This window comes from Pogona vitticeps, chromosome 1 (assembly GCF_051106095.1).
Source record: "Pogona vitticeps strain Pit_001003342236 chromosome 1, PviZW2.1, whole genome shotgun sequence".
NCBI classification, from domain to species: domain Eukaryota; kingdom Metazoa; phylum Chordata; class Lepidosauria; order Squamata; family Agamidae; genus Pogona; species Pogona vitticeps.
Window position 1 is genome coordinate 123195078 of NC_135783.1, and position 25063 is coordinate 123220140.

The window sequence follows — 25063 nt, forward strand, 5'->3', positions numbered from 1 at the left end:
ATTAAGGCCTCCTCTTTTCATGGTAACCAAACAGTTTTTGGTTACTGTTACCTAAACAGATGGGAGATTTGCATTTGAGTTTGGGGGGAGAAAATATAATCAAAATAGAATGTTTCCTATTAGTGCTTAATCAAGAGTGCGGCTGATACAATACAGGATTCATGTGTCTGTATATAAATGTATTGCACTGCAGAAAAGACTAAAATGACTGTGTGACTGAAAAATCACCACTAAATGTGCATATAATAATCTAGTAGGAATAAAGAGAATACAGTGTGTATTCACTTTATTACATATACCGTTTCCCTGAAAACAAGACCTAACCTGAAAATAAGTCCTTTTTCAGGATGCTCGTAATATAAGCCCTACCCCAAAAATAAGCCCCAGTTAAGTGAAACCCCACCCTCCACCATTGTGCAGCATTGTGCAGGAACCAGAAGAAGATTACATGGCTGTATTTGAATAAATGTAGATTGTTGTACATGGAAAAAAATCCCCTGAAAATAAGCCCTAATGCATTTTTTGGAGCAAAAAATAATATAAGACCCCGTCTTATTTTCAGGGAAACACGGAATATAAATTAACATTTCCACTGTATTGCTTGTGCATTGTGGCTTTAATTGCTCTTTTGTTTTACAATATGTCAATTAGTTTAAAAGTTAGGTTAAAATATAAATTATTGTCTCAGCTGATTATGTTTCAAGAATACATGATGTAAGTTCCTTTATTCTGACCTTTTCTCTCCCTCTCTCATCCACTTTCTCTTAAAAAATTAAGGTTCATAATATATTAAAGTTTATTTCTAACTTTCTTATTTCAACCAACAAAGCAATGGGGAGGCCAGTTTTATTTCACTGTAAGCAATCGTCAGTCATTTTGCAAAGAAACAACTGCTGGAACTTCACATTTTCATCAGTGTCTTCTGCTACCATAACAATGAATAAATTTATTGCAGCATAAACTTTCATGGATTTTAGCATAATTTATCAAATCAATGTGGCAGCCAGTATCCCTTTGTTGTAATACACCCTACTGGTTGTTGTTGTTTGTCTCAATAAAATTTTTACCCTCTGGCCCCAAAAAGCATGAAAAAGAAGTCATCACAGTTGGATCTAATGCTGTGGATGAAGAAACAGCTAGTGTGATATGTCAGTGGTGAGATTATTTGGGTATTTGGGGTGTGTGGTGGAATGAGATGCTCTTCCCATTCTCAAATTCCAGAGGAGTACGTATGTCCGATGACAGTGTGTTTTGGGGTATCCTGAAAACCAACTTGTTTATTCCAGCACAAGCTATTGTAGGCGAGGGCTTACTTCATCAGATGCATCTGACAGAGTGGGTTCTAGCTCACAAAATCGTATGTCTGTTAAGATGAAATCTGTGAATTGTTTCCGTGGAAAAATAGGACTCGTTGTTTTCTGCACATTCTGTGAGGCAGTTTCCTTAATCTGTGCTTCATTCTTTGTCCCAGGGAATAGCCTTGGCATCAATTCCTCCACAGAATGATATTGATTTCTTAGCTCAGCTGGATATCTCTTCTCACAGCCTTCTCCTTGGACTCTGCAAATTTTACTCCCCTCCTGTGCTTTCCTGCATTCCTCCATTAATAAGTGTCATCCCACTACAAACAACCTTCTTCTACACCTCTTTGGAACAATAAAGGGACACTGGTCCATTCATAGAAAGCAACATTTCTATCTGCTCAGGACACAGTTGCTGGCAAGCAAGACAAAGGTGTTCACATATGCTTGAGTTCTTCTCAGCGCGTTTGCTTATCTGTCTCCTGGAAAATATCAGCTTTAATTTCTCTGCTTTATCCAGGGGGAATCCACTGGATTGAGAACAGAGTCATCATGAGTATTTCACTCATATGAAGGTTTCATTGAAATCAGGAGACCTTACTTCAAAACAAACATGATTACAATTGAACAGGAATACTTTTGTAGCTGTTTTAATGCATTAGAGCCTCTAATGACTAAAGGAAATCAACCCTGAGTGCTCACTGGAAGGACAGATCCTGAAGCTGAGGCTCCAGTACTTTGGCCATCTCATGAGGACTCCCTGGAAAAGACCTTGATGTTGGGAAAGTGTGAAGGCAAGAGGAGAAGGGGACGACAGAGGATGAGATGGTTGGACAGTGTCACCGAAGCAACCAACATGAATCTGACCCAACTCTGGGAGGCAGTGGAAGACAAGAGGGCTTGGCGTGCTCTGGTCCATGGGGTCACAAAGAGTCGGACACGACTAAACGACTAAACGAAATGAAACTTACATTTTTTTCCCTTGGGTAACTCAGAGAAACTGTGGCTTCCAGTCTCCTCCTACCATTGTGTTGCAGAGATTTCAATTTTTTCTTAATTTCCTGTAGCAGTACAGCAGAAGTGCAGGGATTCAACAGCAGGACAGCTTCAAGTTCTCCAGATTAGTCCACACCCTTTCTCATTAACTGGTATTTACAATCTCAGTAATTTTAATCACAGAAAGAATAAAAACTTTCTTACAGATCAACAACAAACTGACAAACACGACTGTCTTCAGCGATAGAATTAAAGAGACTCAAGAGGGGAAAATGCTCAGAGCAGAGAGGTGGGGCTGTCTTTAAATTCAGAGGGAGGGGGGAACAATTGGTTAGTGCTGGACAGACTGGCAGTCACCCCAGTCCAGAAAGGTTCCTTCCAGCCACACCTTCTCCAAGCAGCATGCAAGGTTGAAGGACATCCAACACATTGAGGCACTGATTAGCTCCACACCAATGTAAGACAGAGATGATAAGTACTTTGTTGCTCTAAGTGGAGATCATATATTACAGGAGAGTCAGAGGGAGAGCTAGTGACAATTGCGATATTGCTGGAGTCTGATCCTATCAACCTCAGCGAACACCACCATTGGACAGAAGTGATGAGAGCTTAAGTCCAGCAGCTTCTGAAGAGTCAAAAAGTCAGCCATCCTTTGGCACCTAAGTGTTCAATTAAGTGTATGTAAAGATTCCCATCAGCTTTAAAAAGAACAGTGGTGAGCTGTAAAGGCAAAAGAAGAGTGAGAGGATTTAATTCAGAAAAATAATACACAAAATAGATTGTTTCATATTAATCTAAATTGACATTTCCTGCAAGGTCAGTAAAATTTCCACAATCTGGCTCAGTAAGGAATTGTCTCTTGGGCTTGAGGGCAAACACAAAAACAGTTTTTGCTGGACATTTGATAGTCCAGGAATTTCCCAAGCGTTTGAATTTCTTTGTTTGCCATCTCTCTCTTAGGCAAGGTAGCTAAGTGGAGCCTCCATATTTAGAGTACATACTTAGGTACTAATTGCTGGGAAAGGCAACTATGTGAGACACTGTGGGTGTCTCAAGAACATCACATTAGTCACTGCTTGAAGAGTATGCTGTGTAAGATGCATCACTGGCTTGATCCAGCAGGGTGTTCCTTATGCTCTTATTCATGGATTGCATTCAGAGCTGAAATTAATACTTGGAGTAGACTAGTTACAGTAATATCAATGGAACTTTAGTTGCCCATGAGTAAAGACTGTGGCTAAGTCTGGATCCAACTCTACAGCCAGCATCTTATCATTAATCTCAACGAGAGAGTAGTTCTACTAAATCAATTGCTGAATAATAAGCAAAACTTATTTAAATCCCATTGAAGCTATGGGTCTTACTCTAGTTCAGATGAGCAATAGGATACTGGCCCATGTGTCCAAGGAAGCTTGATTCAGAACTTCAAAAAATATATTTAGGATTTCTTTTTTGCTAGTGATCATGCTGGCTGTGGCATCCTGGGGTTTGCAGGGCAAAAAGGGTAATACTTCTAAACTCTGGCTTTGTTTTAAGACTTAAATTGAAGCAATTGAAAATATTCTGTGAAGAACCTGAACATTCACTTCAGTTTTGTTGAAATGACTGGATATTGTTTATTCTTGCATATTTTTATTTTCTGTTATATGTATTTGGGTCTGTATTTTTATTTGTCTGGAAGCCGCCTAGAGTGGTCGTTTTGACCAGATAGGCGGGATACAAACAAACAAACAAACAAACAAACAAACAAACAAACAAACAAACAAACAAACAAACAAACAAACAAACAAACAAACAAACAAACAAACAAACAGAGCTTTCATTTTGAGCCCAGCAGTCGGGGTAGCCTTTCAGAATGGTTTTGTCCCGATTTCATTTTTTTAAAAGATAAGTTTATTAGGAATAGAGATTTTTAAAAATCTTTTGATTCCTGTGAAGAAATTAAATACTACCTAGCTTGTAATATATATTAAACAAGCTAACCTTGCTAATTAGATACAGCTGCCACAGTAGTTGGCTACTAACAAATGGCTGATAAAATTATGTTTATTTATTAAACAGGGCCATATGCTTCTTTGAGGGTCACCTGCATCTATTTCATTTGGACCGTTGGCTCCTCCCTTTTTCTGCAGAAGTCCCAGGCTAAGCCACCAGCTGTAGTGGAAATGATCCCAGGACTTTCTAAGCAGCTTCTAAATGGCTCGGGACCTGCAGAACACTCATGTTCCTGTATGAATATCTGCTCCCAAATGAGCTTCTTCTGTCCAGGCTGTGGGTTAGATTCCTTCATCTTTCCAGGAAGAAGAGTAAGAAAGAGATTTCCAGGAATAAGAAAGACTGAGGTGGATTTATTTACACTTTGTCATGTGCTGACTGTATGTTCTGGAATAACAAGGGTAGTCAGCAACTTCCTGCTGTTTCCCTAAATATTTCTATTATCCTGTTTTAGACCCTTCCATGCTGCTTTTCTATGTTGCTTTACTGCTAAGGATTTCACAGACATTCATGAGCATATAGGTAAATCATGGTGTTTACTCCCTTGCATTCCTTCTTTCAAGCATGTCTTGGGAATTATCCTCCACCCCTATGATCTGCTATCCTTTCCTCTCTGCAGCAGCTCTTAACTTTGAAAGTCAAAGTGGGACAACATGGAAGCAATTCCCAACCTAGTCCAGCCTTGCCTGGCTCAGATGTCTGGGCTGTTGCTGCTGTTTCTCAAAGTTGTAGTCAGCCTGATGTGAACAGGCACATTTGCCTTCTGGCTTAAATAAGCTCAGGCTCACAATATCTAAAAGCTGGGCTCCTCCCATATGCACCTGCCCATAATGCATAGAGTACTCTCAACAACAGAGGCCCTTGTGGAGCTTGGCTGCATGCAGGTACATGAGATTGGATTTGAAGCACAGCAGCTTCAGAACTCTGGAATTCCATTCCTAGAGAGGCTGTATTAAATCCACCTCGCTTTAACATCTGTCGGTGGGCCATGAAACCTGTGTTAGCCCATCATGTACTGATTTTATCTCCTTTTTTAAAGTTAATGTGCTTTAAATTATTTTTAATGGATTAGTATTATCATTTTTCAGTCTATTTAACCTACCCATTTTTTGTATGTTATTATCGACACTTGCTATTATCTGCATCCATTTTAATTTTCTAAGTTGCCGTAAATCCCAGTTCGGAGCAAAAAGGGGAATGCAAATAAAATAAATATATAAATACTGTAAATGGAAATCAAACATTTCATAGGCTTCAATGTTTGTTCTCTGGTTTATTCTCAGCTCTCGTTTTTCACTGAGTCTTCTATGTATCTTTATTTTGCCGTTGTATAGTGCTATATGTTGCCTTTGGGTAGAAGGCGGTTTCATAAATGTGACTAATAAAACAAATTATGATAAATATTATGGGCACGGATATATACTATTTAAAATTATGGGAATCCATGTATTTTGTCCACATCCATGAGAGTTCTTCAGTTCATCAAATGATGACTGGTGTATGCAGATTTTGCCTGGCAGTTGAATGAAGAGTATGATTTTTGTGAATCAAACAGGACCATATATCGAACATTCTCTTTTGCTGAAGTGAAAGAAGAAGCCTGTATCACCCAAGACTGAAAAGCAGTATTGATCACAGAACAAGCACTGAAAACAGGAAAAAGTCAAGATTATTATTATTATTTAAATGAACACTCAACTTGCACACTTAACTATCGGCTTAGTAAGTGCTGAAGAATTGACCAGTGGGGAATCAAATGACACATATGTATGTGTGAAATACTGCTAATGCAGTGCACTGCATTATGAAGTGTGCTGTCTAATTCAAAAGCCTACATACTGCTTTGCAGGCAAAAGTTTGGTTTCATTGATAATAACACTTAATCTTAATTTAATTTCCTTTTTTAAAAGAATAGAAAAACAAAATAAACCATATTCCATGGAAAGATATATATTTATTTGGAATTATTTTGACTTGGTAGATTCCAGCAACAATTAAGTCTTTACATATACAAAAAATGACAGATGTTTACATGACAACAAAAAACTCTCCAAGGGTTTGTTAAAAGTCCAGTGAATTAGTTTCAATCTTTAAAAAAAATCATGTTTTACAAGTTACTTTCCACTAAAGTAAAAAAAGAAACGTTCAGATTCTTAATATGGAAGGGCCCAGTTCAAGTAAAATCAAGTGTGTTTAACTGCATAACCCTGTATGTGTCCACTCAGAAATAAGACCCATTGATTTACGTGGGACGTTTCTCCCAGATAAATGTGTAGATATATTCCTGCCTAACATCCCACTATTTTCAGCTGGGAAGTTAAGCATACTTTAAAAAGAAAATCCTCCACTTCAAATCAATGTGACTGTGAGGTGTGTGGCTTTTAGCTGGACTGGGTCCCTGCAAGTTAAATTGATACTACGCACTCAGATCCCTTTCCTAAACCATCGGAGGAACTTTACAGTATTTAATATTGGGTAGGTAATGATTTAACTGTGTAAAAAACTGTATAAATGGAGGGAAAGGTATTTTTATTCAGGTTGGTGTATTAGACAGATCAGTAGGCTCCCATACGCTAGGGCATGCCATGATCTATATAATTTGAAATCATTTAGGTGTGCCACGAAACTGACTTTAAGTTATATTTGGTGCCAGTTTTGAAGGGGTCCTTATCTGCTTTGAGACAGGGTCTATAAAGTGAAGGGGGAAAATAGTTTTGTGTGGCAGCAAAAGGGTTAAGCCATTTCCCCCCCCTCACTTTGCCCGTTTCAAATTACAATGAGAAGCCTCTTCTCTCCCAGCAGGGTTGTGCTTACATTAGCTTTTAGATCTCTCTTGAAGGGAGCTGCTATGTTTTTGCCTGCTAGAGGTGGAAATAACATTTAAGGAACTGAAAGAGGCTGGGTGGATTTTCAGAAGGGGCCTTTTTATTTCTTCCCTTCCTTCCTTCCCTCTTGAGTGAATTGAGGGCGACCTTTCTGTGCGTGGGCACATGCTTCAGATTGGCTGGGGCGCTAAGCAGCGTGTAAAGATGTTCAGGGTCTCAACTGGATACTGAGAAAAGTAGAGGTCACGCCACCAAGCTGGAGATCAAGACTTTTGTTTCAGGAAATCAGGCAAAGTGGGAAGCGTGTTGGTTAATTAACTGATGAGAAACCACAGCAGAAGATTAACTCAGGGAATGCCTATGTGTGGCTGAGGATTATCTCCTGTTTACACAATCCCATCCCAAAATCTAGTCCTTCAAAGGTCTACACAGGAATGCCTTCTTCAACTGACCAAGTGCTGGTCTCCAGAGCCAACCATGCAGAAGAAACAGTAACAGCGGAAAAATGGAACTCTGAATTTCAGCTTTCTTAGAAAGAACAACAGTCTGAGATACTGTGTAATATTTAAATAAGAGTGGACATAAGATTACCATGATGTTATGTGCAGAGACAACAACGCTGACATGAAGAACAGGTAATTCAAAATTTAGCTATCTTCCTTTTCCTCAACTCCCAGGAAGTCAGATCTCATAAGAAGGCAGCATAAGCTGGAGAAGGGAAACGGCATTTTTTTAAAAAAAGTTTTTTTGTGTGTGTGTGTTTGATAAAAGACAAAATATGGACCAAATTGTGCTCAGAGCTCTAGTGAGCTTGGTCTGGAATTATTGGATTTTGATGGGCTCTGCTAAGGGGGGCATTGGAGACAATCATGTTCACTCCAGTTTTATTTACCGGAGGTTACGGAACCATGAAAGGAGAGAGATTCAGAGAGAAATTCTGTCCATCCTGGGTTTACCTCACAGACCCAGGCCTTTTTCTCCTGGCAAACAAGCTTCCTCTGCGCCTCTCTTCATGCTGGACCTATACAATGCTATGACAAATGAAGAAGATGCTGAAGAACTGGAGTATTCACTGAGAGGATCTCTGAGTGGGGAGAGCAAAGGGCTAAGGAAAGGGTACCCTGCAACTCCAAATGGATACTCTCGGAGACTACATGCACCACGTACTACACCATTGACCACCCAAAGCCCTCCCTTAGCTAGCCTGCATGATACCAACTTTCTAAATGATGCAGACATGGTCATGAGCTTTGTCAATCTAGGTATGTATCATGTTTTCCTCAAGCATAATAACAGTATGTATGTAGTTTGACAATCCTGCTGTCAGGATCTCTAATTTTGCTTGTAATGTCAAAACTGGAATGTGTGCTATTAATACAAGTTAAAGTTGCACTACTGGAGAAAAGAAGCTACATTGTAGGTGGCCAGTTTGACGCAGGGGGGTGGGACAGGTTTCTTGTACTGTTTATATAAAGTCAGCTTCTATTGCTCCCTTCTCCCGGCTTCTGTTTTCCGTATTTCGTTGATGTAATGGAAGCTCTGGCCTTAGGCAAGCTGCTTAATTTTTGCTTTAAAAAAAATCAGACTTGTGTGTTGGCATATGATTCATTTTACGACTTGAAAATGAAACATCATTGAATAAACAATGTTCGTTACTTAAAGATTATAAAACTACATGGGAGAAGAAGCAAAGTTAAAACTGATTGTCTTTCAGTGGTTTCTCTCAGAAACAGAAACACCTCGTCTCGTGTTTACTGGGACACAATTCTGAGGCAGTTCAGTGGGACATATTTCCAGTGAGTGCATATTAGATTGCAGCTTTAAATGGATTTCAAACACATCTAGAATACATCTCTTATTTTTCCTATTTGGCTAAAGCTGAAAGGATGAAATTGTCTTGGAGTGTGGGATGCATTGCCATTTCCTTGCTATGTTACAGTAGATCCCTAAATCCTACATTTGTAATGTTTTACCATGGATTCTACTCAGGATCACTTTGTCTCATTTAAGAATAAAGAACACGCTTCTTCCCCCCTCATCCGCCTGAAAGTTTGAAAAATACCAGTACTAAAAATTGTAGTATCAGAAACAGAGAATGATGAATTGAGAGTATCGTAAAAATTTGGTACCGTTTTTAAACATACATAATGATACAGTTCACTCTATAAGGAAATAATAAGTGACGTGCCCACCTTTAAATGGAAAGGTTATTTTAAGGATGTTGTTAATAAATGATCAAATATCTGTCTTTACCCATTTAAAAGTCCAAGGATGAAAAACATAAGCTGGTCTGTAGTAAGCTGGGTTTATTCACCTCTCCCCACACCAAGGATTTAACTGGGGTGGGTTGGTGGGAAACGTACTTTTCATATAGCAGGCATACGAGGTGTGATTAATTCTTGTTTCCCACTGGAATACTTTCTTAACCATTAGCATATGACGTGTAATACTTCTTGATGACTTTTATAGGATTTCTAAAGGGTTTCTAAATTCCTATATGCTATAACAGGTTACTGTAAAATTTTGAGAAGTAAAAAAAACTGCAAAAGTTTAGCTGCCAGAAATATTACAGAAATTTGCTACTTATTTGGTAGCAGAAATGTTTTTGAAACTCACTGAAAATGAGTCACAAATCTAGAGTGCTTTAAGACCCTTGCAGAACTGGGTTTTTAGCAAGTGCAGATGTTCCTTGAGAGTTTCATTTTTCACATTACTTCCGCAAACTGCCCTGTAACTTTTGCTTTGGTCTGATTTTGGACTGATTGGAAGTGACTAAACGTAAGAAGATCTGCATAAATCAATGAGCAGGATGCTGGAAAGTATGGCAGAAACAGGTAGATGTACACATATTTTAAGGGAGATTCTTGATGAAGGTAAATTGAAATGTTACTATGTCCTCATCTGCTCTGAGCACTTGCAATCTGCCCTCTCTGGCTGAAGCAAGGTGATTCAGTAAATGAACCATAACGTGCAGGTCTCTTTTTATCCCACAAAAACTATCAGTACTTTGATTCATAGTAATATACAAAATTCCAGTTTGAATGGATTTCTATTTGAAAGTTGGATCTTTCCCTCTTCAAATGTAGCATTAGTCAGTATCTAACTTCCAAATCAATTGAGATATAGGCTCAAAAATTAGATTAAAAAGCAATTCTGTTATCAGAAAGACAATATTTCACATTTTAAGATCACGCCATTACGTGCTCTGTATAGAATCTTAACAGGAGGGCTTGTCCAGTAGATAAAATATATAGACCCCATTGAAGTATCAAGCTTCCAATGTAAACTGAATAGCTTTATTTGAGTTTGAATGATTTGAGTTATTAAATGTATGACTGGCACTCAGAGTTATTGAGTTCTAGATTCATTTCACTGGCCTTCCATACCTGTGCATTATATTTAACTTTGCACATTTTGCAACATTTACTTCAAATATCTCATGTAGCCTACTCATTTAAATAAAGTTCATTCAGCTGCCTTACAACTCAAAAAGCCCACAATATGCTCAATAACTGGGGAGAATACGTGGTGTGAATTCAATGGGACTCACTTTTGAGTAGACACATATAGGAGTGTGCTGTAAATTGCTCATGCAGGTGTCATTGTTTGTTTATCTTACCTGCAATCAATCAGGGATAACATGCAGAAGGGAAAAAAATATTGGCAGATAAAAGACTGCTCCTGTTTTAATTAGGAAACATTTGTTATATGATGTGTAGTATCACTAAATCCATTTAAGATTTGAACTTCCAGAAACTAGCAATCAAATGGTTCCATTCTGGTGGCAGATTTGTGCCTGCTTAAGTGAAGGTCCATTATCAAATTACTATGCATTAATCCCCGCACGACGTGATAAAGAATTTACATAAATCATTGCCTTTGCTAACTGTAACTGCTTAAAAGGTCCTAGGCTAGAAATAACAAACGGGAAGTGTTAAGTCCTAGAAAGGCTGTTTGCTGCGAGCGCAAGGCAATAAAATTATTCTTGAGGGAGATGTGAGTTATACGGAAAAGTTCCTCTTGAGAAACAAAAAGTCGTTTCAGGCATAATAATTATTCTGGGAGAATAATTTTGATAATGTTTTGTTGGTTTGCTAATAGAACTTGGAATGCCGAAGAGGGGTTTGCAATGGCAGTTTTAAAATGTACTGTACCTACATTTAAGAAGGAAAAGGAACTCAGTTGATTTTAAGATGTTCCCATTGTTTCGGAATAATGGTTTTATTTCCCTTCTTCGAAAGGGCAAGTATAAAACATTTCCTTCTGTTTTCTCTACTCCAGGGAGCATTATAGTTTGTGTTCATGCCAGTGGAGCCTGTACTGTTTGAAAGGACACTTGGTAAACCCTGGAATTGTCAACTGTGGCCTTTCTTTTTAAAAAGACAGGATGTTCCAGCACATGTACAACAAACACCTTTCATGTCCCACTCCCCCCAGATAGGTTTCAAAAGCATCTCTCTCCCGTCTCCCCCCCCCAATGCATTTCTCACCTGGGCCCCTCATTCTACACTTTACAGAATCTGAGTGAACTGACATCAGCTTAAATTCTGCACTTGCCATCCACTTTTTCTCAACTCCTAGAGGTCTTATTCTGTACGTCCTTTCTCGGAAGTTGACCGCATGAGATTCAGTGAGACTTGACACCCAGGCAACTGGGTGTGGGAGCGCAGTTAAAGAGAGGTCAATCCATACTGTTGCTACTGGTGCCCTTAGATTATGAAAGCAGGAAAAAAAACTTGTCGCCATCTTGCGCACCCTCCTTCATAACTAATCATAGGAAGGAAAACTGCCTGACCCTTTGAGCAAAGTCTTGAAAATGGGAAAGTCCAACCAATTAATTTTAAAAGCTTACTTCCATTCTTCATTAGAATTCATATCCATCCCGGATTATACCTGTTTTGCCTTATGGATTGAAACAGGACTGTACCTCACCCCACCCCTTCTGTCCTCTTTTAAAAATATTCGGTACTCTTGCTTTGAAAATCTGAACTGCAAAACTGGTGTGATGTTTTACTGCTTCCTCGTTCTAATCTGCCATGCGTGAGGTAGGGTTTGGGGTGGGCAGTGTTCCTGGTGAAATTGCTATGGTGTGCTTCATTTCCATTTAGAAGCAATACTTCTTACTTAAGCACAGCGATATTTTAGAAGAACTTTGCCCTGGAAAAACTCATGTACAAAACCTCCAGCAGCAATCTAGTCACTGAAATGATACAAAAGTTTATTTCCCTCCCTTCTTGGATGCACACCTTAACATGGTGAAGGGGTTTGAGTGTGTCAAGGAAGCTGAGAGCAATACCATCAGGAGGCTAGACCTCATTGCAAGCCTGGACTCCTAGCAAGGTTGCCCAAGGCAGAATGATCACAGCTGAGACACCAGACTAAGAAGTGTCCACCCTTTTCAGGAGTAATGTCAGCATTAGTAGAAGAGAATGGTTAGTTCCAGTGGGGACTGGGGGCTGAGAAACCTTTGGAGGGCAGCTGCTGGACAGTAATGGTAGGTGAGGTTGACACTGGTGGAAGATCTTTCACAGACAATGGCAATGACATTCAAGCTAATTTTTGTTAATAATGAGCAGAAGGTGGAAATGATAAACCAGTGTTGAGCCCTTCTTATGTTGAAAAACCTTATGATGGGACAATCCAATCTGATAAAGAGATAGAGCTGCAAGATGAGACTCCCAGGTTGGAAGGCACTCAGTCAGCTACTGGGGAAGAGAAAGGACAAATACAAATGGTGCTGTCACTAATGATGCAACTAGATCAGTGTTTCCCAAAAGTTTTTGAGTCATGACCTCCCTTTTATAATGGCCAAGTGACCTGTGGCCCTCTACCACATTACTGCGACCCCACCTGCCTGCTCATGGATTTATTGAACTTAGTAAGACTGACATCTGAGTAAACCCGCACATGATCAGACTACCATTCAAACAAGACTATAAGGCCATGTTCACTTGGGTGTCAGTAATCCTCCTCCAGCTCCCATGGGACTTGTTTCCAAGGAAATGATTCGGAGTGGGGCTTGTAATTCTGCCTCACAGTGGAAAAGAGAGAAGGTGTGTTTTTATCTTGTCTCTGTGTGAACTTTGATTACACATTGTTACAGTTTTCCCTCTTCCTTTGCTAACAAGGAGTGAGAAAGAAAGACATATATGTACTCATATGCATGAATTACTTCTCTTTGCACTCTAGTTTTTATGCAATCCCGGGTTGAGTAGCTGTTCAGAAACGAGAAGAGAGCAGAACTCAAAGAGTTGTGGGGAGGGATGAGCAGCTTGCTCCAAAGGCAGCCCTGGGATGGAATCAAGGCAAAATTCCTCTGGTGGATGCTGGCTGGCACTGCAGTGTTCCCTTCGCCAATGCCCCGGCCAGCAGCCCAGAGAGCATGGCAAAAGTTTCCACTTTCCATGAAAAGAAAAAGTGGGAAAGAGAACGATTGTGGTGATGATTCATGTGCTGATGCTTTTGCTCCCTGGCTGGGAATAAACAGCATTGAATTCAATGAGCCATCATTCTAAGTGGACACACATGGGAATCGGCTTAAAATAACTGCAACTAGAGTAGGACCACAGTATGCATAGAGGACCAGCTCCAAGCCCCCCCCCCCGCAGATGCCGAAAAGCATGGATATAGAAAATCTGCATATTGCATAGTCTCTAATTCTCCATATGGCCAGGCATATGGTACCAGGTTCTATAACATAGTAACATTTTTCAACTACTACATGAAACAGGCATAATACAGGGTTTCTGAGGTTTTTTTAATATAACATTTCCAGGAAGCGGATAAGTGAAACCGTGGGTACTAATCCTATGGATATAGTGATCCTACTGTAAAAATAACTGTGGCAACCCCTAGAAAACAGTTTGCAACCTCCTTGAGGTCCCAACCCCCCAGATGGCAACCAGTGAGCTAGATTAAAGCCAAAAGGATGTCTAGTAGCCGACATGCACTGAGGTAAAAGGAAAGTTTGATGCTGCACAATTGAAACATGGAATGTGAGAAGTATGAATCAAGGTAAACTGGAAACTATAAGGCAAGAAATTGAATGTTTAAATATTGCAGTACATGGTTACAGTGAACTAAAGTTGAGTGGAATTGGACATTTTCAGTCAGACAACTATGAAGTGTTGTACTCTAGAAATGACAAACTCAGAAGAAATAGAGTGGCTCTAATACTGAGCCAAGATGTAGCACAGGCAGTTAATAGCTATAATGTAAGGTCAGACTTCTGGGAAAACCTAACCTAACATAACCATCATTCAAATCTATGCTCCAACTACTGATGCTGAAGAAGATGAAATTGAAAGCTTTTATGGAAGCATCTAGGAGGAAATTGATCATACCTCAGAATAAGATATGCTTATAATTGTATGTGATTGGAACACTAAAATAGGAAACAGAGCAGAACCAAAGGTTGTTGGAAAATTTGGCTTAGGGGGTTGAAGCAGAAGAATTACTCATAGAGTTCTATGAAGCCAAAAATCTGTTTACTGAGAACACATGCTTCAAGCAACCAAACAGATGACTGTACATGTGGATATAATCAAATGGCCAACAGAGAAATCAAATAAACTACATAACTGAAAGTAGGTGATAGCGAAGATATATTCTGTCAGCCAAACACAACAAGGATTAGATTGTGGTAAAGATCATGATGAACTGTTAATATCAAGTTTTAGATAAAAGCCGAAGAGCATTAAAAGAATCCTAGTACCAAAATATAATTTAGATATTTCTGATGAATTTAAAGTCCACATAAAGAATATATTTGCATTACAAAACTGAGTTTACCATGAACCAGAAGAACTGTAGATTGAAACCAGAGGTACTATTAGGGAAGAATGCAAAAGCAAAATTCCGGTAGTAAAAACAAAAAAAACCAAAACAAAATAACTCTAGATAAATGAGAGAAGGACTTTGAGAACCAAAGTCAAAGGTGACATAATTAGGGTCAGAGTCCTGAATACAGCTTTCCAGCAGCTATCATGTACAGACAAATAGATCTATTATAATGGCTACAGTAAAGAAATAGAATGGAATAATAAAAGAGAAGCAACAGATCTCTTCCAGAAGATCCAAGAAATCAAGGGGAAATTTAAACCTAGATTTGCAATTCTGAAAGACCAACAGGGATGCACATTGTCTGATCAGGATAAAATATAGAGAAGATGAAAACTGTATACTAAATGCCTATACAAAAGAGATAAAAGGAACACAGATTTCTTTGAAGAAGAATCCTATGATGAAGAACCTACAATTCTAGAAAGTGAAATGAAAGCACTAGGAAGAAATAAATCAACAGGGGTAGGTGGAATATTAATAGAACTGTTTGAAGTCACGGAGATGGACTCTGTCAAAAATCTTAATGAATATGGCAACAAATATGGAAAGCAAAACAATGGCCCACAGACTGAAAATGTTCAATATATATTCCAGTTCCCAAGAAAGGAGATGCCAAATCGTGCAGTAACCATAGAACTAAGGATGGTTATGTTGACTATTAGATGACACCATCATACTAGCACAAAGCAACAGTTGCTTTAAATGACTCTTTAAAAAGCAAAACTACAACTGAAATTAAAAAAGACAAAAATCATTATAGCAGAACTACAAAACAATTTAACAACAATTTAGAACTGCAGAGCCTAGAAGGGACCCTATGGATCACTGAATCCAGCTCCTGTCAAGGAGGCACAGCGGGGAATCAAACTCTCAGCTTCCAGGATCCCACAGTCAGCACAACCACTAGCCAAAATGTAGTCCAATATATAATTTTTTAAAAAATTATGTGCCAAGCTTTCTTGAACACATAGGTCAGTATGATATTTCTTGTCACAACTACAGTAAAATACATGCATTAAATATTCCTACAATTGCAGCCTCAGCATTGAACTATTGAACTATTGGATTATAACCCTGTACTAATCTGAGATTAAACTTCAGTGGGAGCTTCCTTTATAATCTTAGAACTGCAGAGCCTAGAAGGGACCCTATGGACCATCAAGTCCAGCCCGTCAGGGTGGCACAGGGTGGAACTGTACTTATTCCCAACCCCTGGCTCTGCAAACAGATATCTAAACCCCTGAGCTATTCAGCAGTTCCAGTAATACTGACAGTAAAGAAACTGAAATTGTATTTCAGATTTTGTATACCTTAGTTCAATCATAGATCCAAAGAGAGGCTGCAGATGAGAAATTAGAAGGCTGAGACACAGAAGAGCAGCAATGAAGGAATTACAAAAGATCATCAAGTGTCACCAGAGACCAAGGCCAAAATACTTCTCACTATTTTTGAGTTGATTTGGTTTATTTATACCCCGCCTATCTGGGCGACTCGTCCACTATTTTATTCTCAATTACCATTTATGGGTGTAAAAGTTGGACAATGATGAAAGCTGATGAAAAAACATTTGATTTATTTGAAATTCAGTGCTAGAGGAGAGCTTTGTGGATGCCCTGGACAGCCAGAAAGACAAATCAGTGGGCCCTAGGAGAAATCAACTATCTCGGGAGGCAAAAATGATGAAACTTGAGGCTTAGGATAGCACCTCATGAGAAAACAGGATTCGTTGAAATGGGGGACTATGCTGGGAAAAGTTGAAGGTAGCCAGAAAAGAGAAAGATAAAATGTGAGATGGATTGATTCTGTAAAAGAAGCCACAGCCTTGGGTTTACAAGAGCTGAGCAGGGCTGTTGAGGGCAGGACATTATTGGAGATGGCTCATTCATAGGGTCACAATAAACCAGAGATGACCTGACAGCATGTAACAACAGCAAAGTTTATTTTGCAAGTAAGTCATGGATTGCCATAAGACTTTTACTTGTTTAGAATGCTAGTCTGAGGGCAAACTGCAGTTCAAATCCACGGGGCGGTGTGAGCTCCCATCACTTGTCCCAGCTCCTGCCAATCTAGCAATTCAAAAACAAGTAAAAATGTGAGTAGATAAATAGGTACCACCACGCTGGGAAGGTAATAGCATTCTGTGTCTAGTCATGCTGGCCACGTGACCACGGAAACTGTCTATGGGCAAACACTGGCTCTATGGCTTGGAAACGGATATGAGCACCGCCCCCTAGAGTCGGACACGACTGGACTAAATGTCAAGGGGAACCTTTACCTTTACCTATTAGCCCAAAGAAATAGAAGTAGTAGCTTTGAATAACAGCTTTGAAGATTAGGTACAGAAAAAACAATGCAATAAGTTTCATTTTTAAAAAATCCTAAAACAATTTCATTTGTTAGTGTTGCCTACAGCTGGGATACCATTCAATACAAACATATATTATTTTGAATTATTATTGAGCGGTGTCTTGTAAATAAATCCCTCCCCCACCATGAATTTGGTAGAATGCATTTTTGTCAAGATGGGAAGAGAAAGAAATTAACAGTAACCCAGGAAAAACTGATGTAGCCTAAGATGAAGAGAGAATGCTGAAGGGACATAGATACACAGAAAACACACACTGTTAACAGCTTTGTCGTTAAGAATGAGACCAATAAACGTCTGCTTGCTTTTAAACAGGACTGTAAAACAAGCATAGGCCCCATTACTGCATGTAACCAATGAACATTTTGAATGTGAAACTGATATTTTATTTACATTTAATTTCATTCAATCTCTTAATATCCGACGAAGTGGACGTGTCCACAAAAGCTTACATTAAAATAGAATGGTTAATCTTTAAGATGCCACATGTTCTTTTTTCCTTTTTATTTTGTATTGTTTTGTACTGTTTTGTTTCTTAGGATTTTGCCTGATATTCCTGCATCATCTGCCTTTTCAGACTAAACAGAGGCTTTGGGTGGAGAGCTGTGGCTTGCATACAATAAATTCCACTGAAAATTGCCTCTCTCTGCTCCCCACAAAGGGCTGTTACATATACAGAAACGATGATGCAGTTGTAATCTCTGTTTTAGGAGACACCGCTAGAAGTAGGTGTTAGTGAACAGCTACCAGGGGCCCCCTCACTTCTGCAAGAAGCCACTGAACTTCTCTGGAAATCCTGGATGTTGCATCTTTTTTCTTGTTGCTAACTGCTCATTTGTCTTGTCCAGACATGCAGACGGTGAGTAAGGAGTAAGGAGATGGAGAAGCATCCTCACTTCCCTCATGTCTTAGGGGAGGGGTGTGTGGAGGTCCACCCCAGGACCAGCAACTTACATGGCTGCCTTAAGAACATCTCAGGGTAGTATACAGTAGTACTGCTTATAGAATTCGGCACCTCTCAGTGCTGGCACAGCTTGTATCAGTGGCTTTCTGATTAATCCAGAAACTCTTAACTGTCTATAGGAAAATAATGCTGCTTTTTTTCCATTTAAAAGCAGCAGTAGCTGTTTTCTTAAATGGAAATAATAAATAAGCCAAGGAAAAAAAGAACATGCCAATTAAAAAAAAAAGCCTACAGAAGTACAACAGCTGTGTTGCAGCCAGAGCTGAGTGTCACCGTCCAGTAGAACAGAATTAACAATCGTATACAAATTACACATAAAATAAAAAAAAAGACTTCTATTAATTGTAAGGAAATCTGGTTTGAAAAATGGTTAGTTATGTCAGAGGCTGTAATAAGCCATCTGGCTATAACCGGTGTCAGGCACCCAAATACTATGTGTTTTGTTAAACCAAATGACCTTCAAGACTAACAGTGCAGTCCCATGCTCATTGGGGGTGCATCTGTGGTGGGTATGTACAGTGGGTACATACAGACTTTTCTCTGTGCTCGCAGAGAGGTAGACCTGCAGTTGTAGGAGGTGGCCAGCTAACAAGTATGGTTATTCTGTGTATCTCTTTTGTCTCTATACTAGTGAACAAGCAAGGTAGATGATTAATTTATGAGCAACTGTTAAACTTTCTACTGCCCACAGCAAAAGAATATATATGTATCTTTGACTCCAGCAACATCAGCTTCGAAAGGAATAGATCCTGAACCTTTGACACAAGTGGAAAGATAAGCATAGGCTTCGGTACAGGCCCCTGCTCCTGAAACAATTAAGAGTTGCCAAACCGTTAATCCAAAAATGTAGGACCTTAACAAATGAAATAGCATATTTACAATTAGACAGTGAGAAAATGTTGCGCCTATAGAGACTTGTTCTTCAAAACTGCTGTATTTGTATAATCAACATTCAAATTAAGCCTGGCGTCTATCTCCCAATAAGCAAACCAAGACAGGCTAATTTGCACCTTGTGAAGCTGCAAACCAATCAGACATCCTTTACTTCTTCAGACAGCTCTGCTTCCAGTTACAAAACTGCATTCTCTTCTGTTCCTGCCCTAAGAATATCAGAGACATATTGCCTGTGAATGTGGAAGTTCTATTCAACTCTTATTAATGCTGGGGTTTTATTTTTGTTTAACCCGTTGAAAAGGCATCGTAGCTAGTGATCACCCCTAGCTTTTCCTTTGGAAGAAACTCCCATGGGTTAGTGGTGCATGAGGTGAAAAAGGTGAAAAGTCTGTGCTAAATCTCAAACCAATTTCATTAGATGACCTGAAATTCAAGTTTTGTAAAAGAGGAAGAATCTTTCTTGCTGTGGACTCTCTCCATGATGTTCACAATAAACTCACCCCCTGCCCCACAGTCATCTTTTTCTTCTAAATCTTACATTAGGCGTTGGTAAAGTATCAATCAGTTTTATGCAAAGGCACCAGGACCCCTTAGATCTTGCCTTTGCGGTGGTTTCTCATGTTATTCCTCCCTTGTTTCTTGACTCCATTGATGATTACCCCTACCAAGCCTTTGGTATAACCTATTTATAATTGCTTAATTTATCCTATTTAAATCAAACTGAATGATAGGTGAGGGAAATTAACAATTGTGGCCAGATACATACAAGGCCAGCTGAGAAAAAAAAGTATGTAAAGAACTTCCCAGCATGTTGAATTACCTTAGACCAGTGGTTCCCAACCTTGGGTTCCCAGATGTCCTTGAACTAAAACTTCCAGAAGCCTACAATGGACCCTCGACTTACAGACGGCTCGACTTACAGACTTTTCAAGTTACAGACTTCTCTGGCCGCAAAATTTAGCTTCAACTTGCAGCTGGAGAATCGACCTACAGACCAGAAAAAAACCAAAATGGAACAAAAACGGAACCAAAACGGCCGGTTACGAATTAATTGGTCTTCAATGCATTGTAGGTCAATGGAGATTCGACCTACAGACTTTTTGACCTGCAGCCACCGTTCCAATACGGATTAATTCCGTAAGTAGAGGGTCCACTGTTGCTGTGCTAGCCAGGCTTTTGGGGAGTTGTAGTCCACGAACATCTAGGGACTCAAGGCTGGGAACCACTACCTTAGACACTTGATCTCTCAAGTATTGTTTACTGGGAGTAATTCATGAAGACTTCAGGTCCAGGGGTCCAGGGCCTTGGCACTTGACGCATTTTACCTGGAAATACGGGGGGGGGGGGAGAGACCTGGACGTTCATGGAGCTTGGCTATGGAGCAGCGACTCCTTACCGCAAAAAAGGTTAAGAGTCCTGTTCATCCGATCTGTCAGCATGTAAACTCCTTGAGTGAATAAATGATCCTGATGCAGTGAAATAACATACAACTGGTGAAACAAAAGCTACTGCTTGTTATTGGAGGAAAAATATATTGGACATGTTTATTGCCATCTCTTTTGGGAATGTGGAGTGATAACACTTAAGAACATTGGAGGCTCATATGCTGAGTCAAACTACTGATCCATTTTGACTTGCATTGTCAACTCTCCATGGCCACTGCTCTCCAGGGTGTTGAGTAAGATTCTTTCCTAGCTCTACCCGGAAATCGATGTTATGAACAGGCAGTCTCCTATATAAGTACTAACCAGCAGTGACCGAAATTAACTCCCAGCCCTGTTTCAGGTATGGAAGGGCTTTTTTCAAAATGGGAAGTGACTTCCTGTCGTCTGTACTTGGCACACCCCAACCAGTATAATCTGCTTTTAATGGCCTTAAACTGGTATTGCACTTGTATTGTGTGGTTTTTAGATTTTGTGATTGTTAGATTTTATATTGTAATGGTTTGTTTAATGATGGTTTGGCATGATGATGTTTGTTTGTCAAGTGGATTTTCTTTATTTTGCATTACAGTGGGCCCTCTACTTACGAACTTAATCTGTTCCAGAAGGAAGTTTGTAAGTTGAAAAGTTTGTAAGTTGAATCAGCATTTCCCATAGGAATGCACTGAAAACCATTTAATCCGTTCTGGCTGTTTTTTGTTCTTAAGTCGAGCAGCGGTCTGTAACTCGAATCATTAGTTCCCATAGGAACTAATGCAAAGTTGTTTAGTCCATTCCTACCACTAGGGGCAGAATTTTTCCTTTTTTTCCTTTTAACCTAAGATGACTTAGGTTTTAAAAAAAGAAAGAAAAAAGGGAGGGAAGGAGACGCCTTTTCAACAGAACACCTTGAAAAGCACATTTTCAGTCAAGACAAGCACCTTTGGGGGGGGGGAAGGGACAGCAAATGAGAGAGGGAACAAGCACCTTTCAGACAACAGAACACCTTGAAAAACACTCCTCAGCACAAAGAGAGACATGGCTCTGAACTCCATTTTTAACCTTTTTGCAAGAAAGCTTTCTTCCCAACAGAATTCCTCAGCACAAAGAGAGACATGACTCTGAACTCCATTTTTACCCTGCTTCCAGCAAGATTCCAGCAAGCATGCAGCCATTTTAAAACTGTAAAATCTACCCAGGAAGACCCATCAGAGCTCAGAACCCCCCTAGCCCTACCCCCCCACCAACTGCAAAAAACCTTGTACAGTAAAGTAAAAACAGTGTACTCTCCCAGAACAGGCAGTCTCTCTGCTTAAAAAAAGAATGTCAAAAATAAAAAATCCAAAAAATTTTTAAAAGCCAAAAAAATTAGAATACTGTACTGTACTGTCCTGTTTGTACAGCACTGTACCAGTACCAGGCAGTCTGAAAACTGTCTCTCTATCCACTCTGTAAATGCTGGGAAGAGCATTGTTCTTAGCTGTAATATTGTCTGTTAATGATGTTAACTACCGTTGTATACACATTATTTTCAACTTTAAAAACTGCCTTTTACTGTTGTAAGCCGCCTTGGGAGAAAGGTGAAAGGAGAAAGGTGGGGTAATAAATAAATAAACAAACAAACAGACAAACAAATAAATAGTATCTATATTAGACTTTAATCTTTTACCTGTCTAGTTGCAATTACTAGATTATATTAGTTTATTTGTACTTCATTCAGTATTGGCAAAATCCTGTTAGATATCAGTGGCTGACATTCCATTAACTTAGATGCATCATGTTAGGCTGATGACATAATCAGCCACCATGATTTTTTGTAAATTAAAAAAATATGTACAATCCTTCTCCCCCACCTGCTCACAGGTCTTCCATGGAATTGTTTTCAGTGTCAGGTTAATTCATGGCGGTGGTGACAATTTTTGGAAATGGAAGGATTCCAAAACACCCCATTCCGAAATGGATTCCCACAGGGGGAGCCTTGGGACGATCGAGGGAAACTGCCATTTCTTTGTTTCTGAAAAGTAGCAACAATGAATGGCATCATCAGTCTCATGTGGCATCACATTAATAGAACAGGATTTCAGCTGACGTATGTTTGAAAGGAATTGTGGAATTTGCTGCAGCTGAAAAAAGTTCTACGTAACTGCTATTTGATATGTTGCGAGCCACTTCGAAGGAGCACAAGAGGGATTCTTAGGCACCTCATACAATAGAACTAGTCAAAAGCAGGAATGAGAGGCACTGTAATAAATGTTACAAAACGAATATGTAGAAGGCTGCAGAAAATTAAAACTCTAAAATGCCCGGAATCTCCTTAGGTTGGGGAAGGGGACTGAAATCATCTTGAAAGAATGGAAAGAGTAATAAAGCAGAGTTGAATCTGACCCTATACCTATAAACAGGGTGGGTGCAGGTGTGGGAGGAAGGGACCCATTTACAGTAGTTCCTCTCATCGTTTTGGAAGTAGATGAAAGGATCGGACTGGCTCCATCCTCTTTGCAGTACAGTAGCCCCGTCAGTTGCAGAGGCAAATCCTTTCATCCTTGGCAAAGTCAAACACCACACACCGAAAGACCCCATCCCACCTTAGTAGGGAAGTGCAAAAGGAGTATACACAGCAGCTCCTACTGCCTCTGGCCATAAATAACATAGTCACTCGCTCTCTGAAAACCACAGGTTAAAGGATGAGGGCTGCCATGACGCACGCAGAGAGGCTGACATCAGAAGGGAAGCAAAAAAAAAGAGGTCAGTCGAAACAATGAGTCCCCTTGTTCAGAGTCATATTTATGAGTGCCTCATTGCACCTTAAGTTCATATTTTATTGGCTAGGCGATGGGGTTTCCCCATTTGCTCATCTCCTAAAATAACACCCCTGGCTAAAGATTCCTGTAAAAAAACATTAGTGCTGTAGCAGGCAAAACCTGTCAATCCTGACAACTGGTAACTTTGTTTTGGTGGGGTGGCGGTAGGGGTGCTTGTTTTCAACTTTGCACTGAATACGGAACTGATTTTTTGGATTTGGTCCAAAGCTGATGGTAGCTGAACACTGCCATTAAGGTGATTCTGAGTCCTTGTTCTAAGCACAGGTTTAAAAACATGTTGGAGGTCTCTGGGCCAAACAGTGTTTTACAGGTAGCTCATCTTCAAATCACATTCAAGAGATGTGATTGAACGGGGACAGCTTTTTGTGTCCGAGAACTCCGACTTATAAAGCAAGAACATACTTGTGGTTACAATAGCAGTCACCAAACCCATGTAATTTGCAAATTGCAGGACGTGAGAGAAGCTCCTTCTGTGACAATCACACATACAATCAGCATTTGTGAATTTCTCCCTTCTAGTGACGGCTTATCTATAAATCTGTATTGTTTAGCCCCAAGACTTGATAAGAAACCTTTCCCTCAAATTGGCTCTTTTCTTGGTTTCTCCATCTGCATGGGCATATCTGGACAGGAACTGAGAAGGGCATTCTCAGTGGCTGTTTTCACACTGTGGAACTCACTTCCCCTTTAGACAGCCCTTGAGTAACTAACAAGCGGCAAAAGAGGGTTTTAAAAACTTCATATTTTAAAAAATATCCTTCAGAATGCTTTTTAATTGTTTTTATTCATGGTTTTAATATATGTTTCTCTTTTTTTGCATTATGATTTACTGTATTTTTGACTGCGTTCACATTTGTTTTTCAAATATTTTGTTAGCCACCTTGGGTCTTTTTATTAGGAGACTGGCAGGATATCAATAAAATGAATGAACAGACAAACAAATTAATGCTGCTGGATAGCTCAGTGGTTTAGGTATCCAGAGCCAGAGGTTGGGAATTAAATTCCCCACTGTGCCTCCTTGACAAGAACTGGATTCCATGATCCATAGGGTCCCTTCCAGCTCTGCATGTCTGAGATGATGAACGAATTAATTAATCCTATCCATGTGATATCTACAGTATACTCCCCCCCCTTTTCATTATAATCAAATATTTAGTGCTTGGCACATTCCCCCCAAACCAGCCTTTGTCAATGTAACATTATTTTCCTTCTGTCTGGCTTTTGATTTCCACAGTGCTCCAAGGTGCACACTCTGCGTGTTGGAAGAAATGAAAATTGGTAGAACCCAAAATCTTCTTCAGCTCCAAGTCCAGTTTTCAGTTTCACAAATAGAAAGGGGCTAGATTCAGTAGCCATACATACACCTCTGCTTCTAACTCCTCACTAACTTATCCATTGCCTTGAAGTGGCACTTGAAGCTTAAGAATTTAAAATGACCAGTCAGGTTTCAGGTGCCTGTTCCTCTAAAATGATATTTTTTTTAAGGGGAGAAAGTTTTAATTGTTTTGATTCCTTGGCTCTGTTCTTGAGAGGCTCCATACTAAGACTGAATCATGTGCTGGCATGCTCCGTCCTTTCTTTCCATTCATTCACACAAAGCTCTCCATTCTCTTTCCTGTTCAGCAGAAACCATATTTT

The 25063-nt window shown here is 39.6% G+C and overlaps 1 protein-coding gene across 2 annotated transcripts in view; it reads left to right on the forward strand.

Moving 5' to 3' along the window:
* The first annotated feature begins 484 nt into the window (after nt 1-484).
* BMP5 (bone morphogenetic protein 5) overlaps nt 485-25063 on the forward strand; it is an 82910-nt gene continuing 58331 nt past the window's right edge. For both annotated transcript variants that reach the window (XM_020781800.3, XM_020781801.3), the window contains exon 1: nt 485-8379. In XM_020781800.3, the coding sequence (XP_020637459.1) occupies nt 7896-8379 (484 nt within the window). In that variant the 5' untranslated portion in view covers nt 485-7895. The remainder of the gene's footprint in view (nt 8380-25063) is intronic.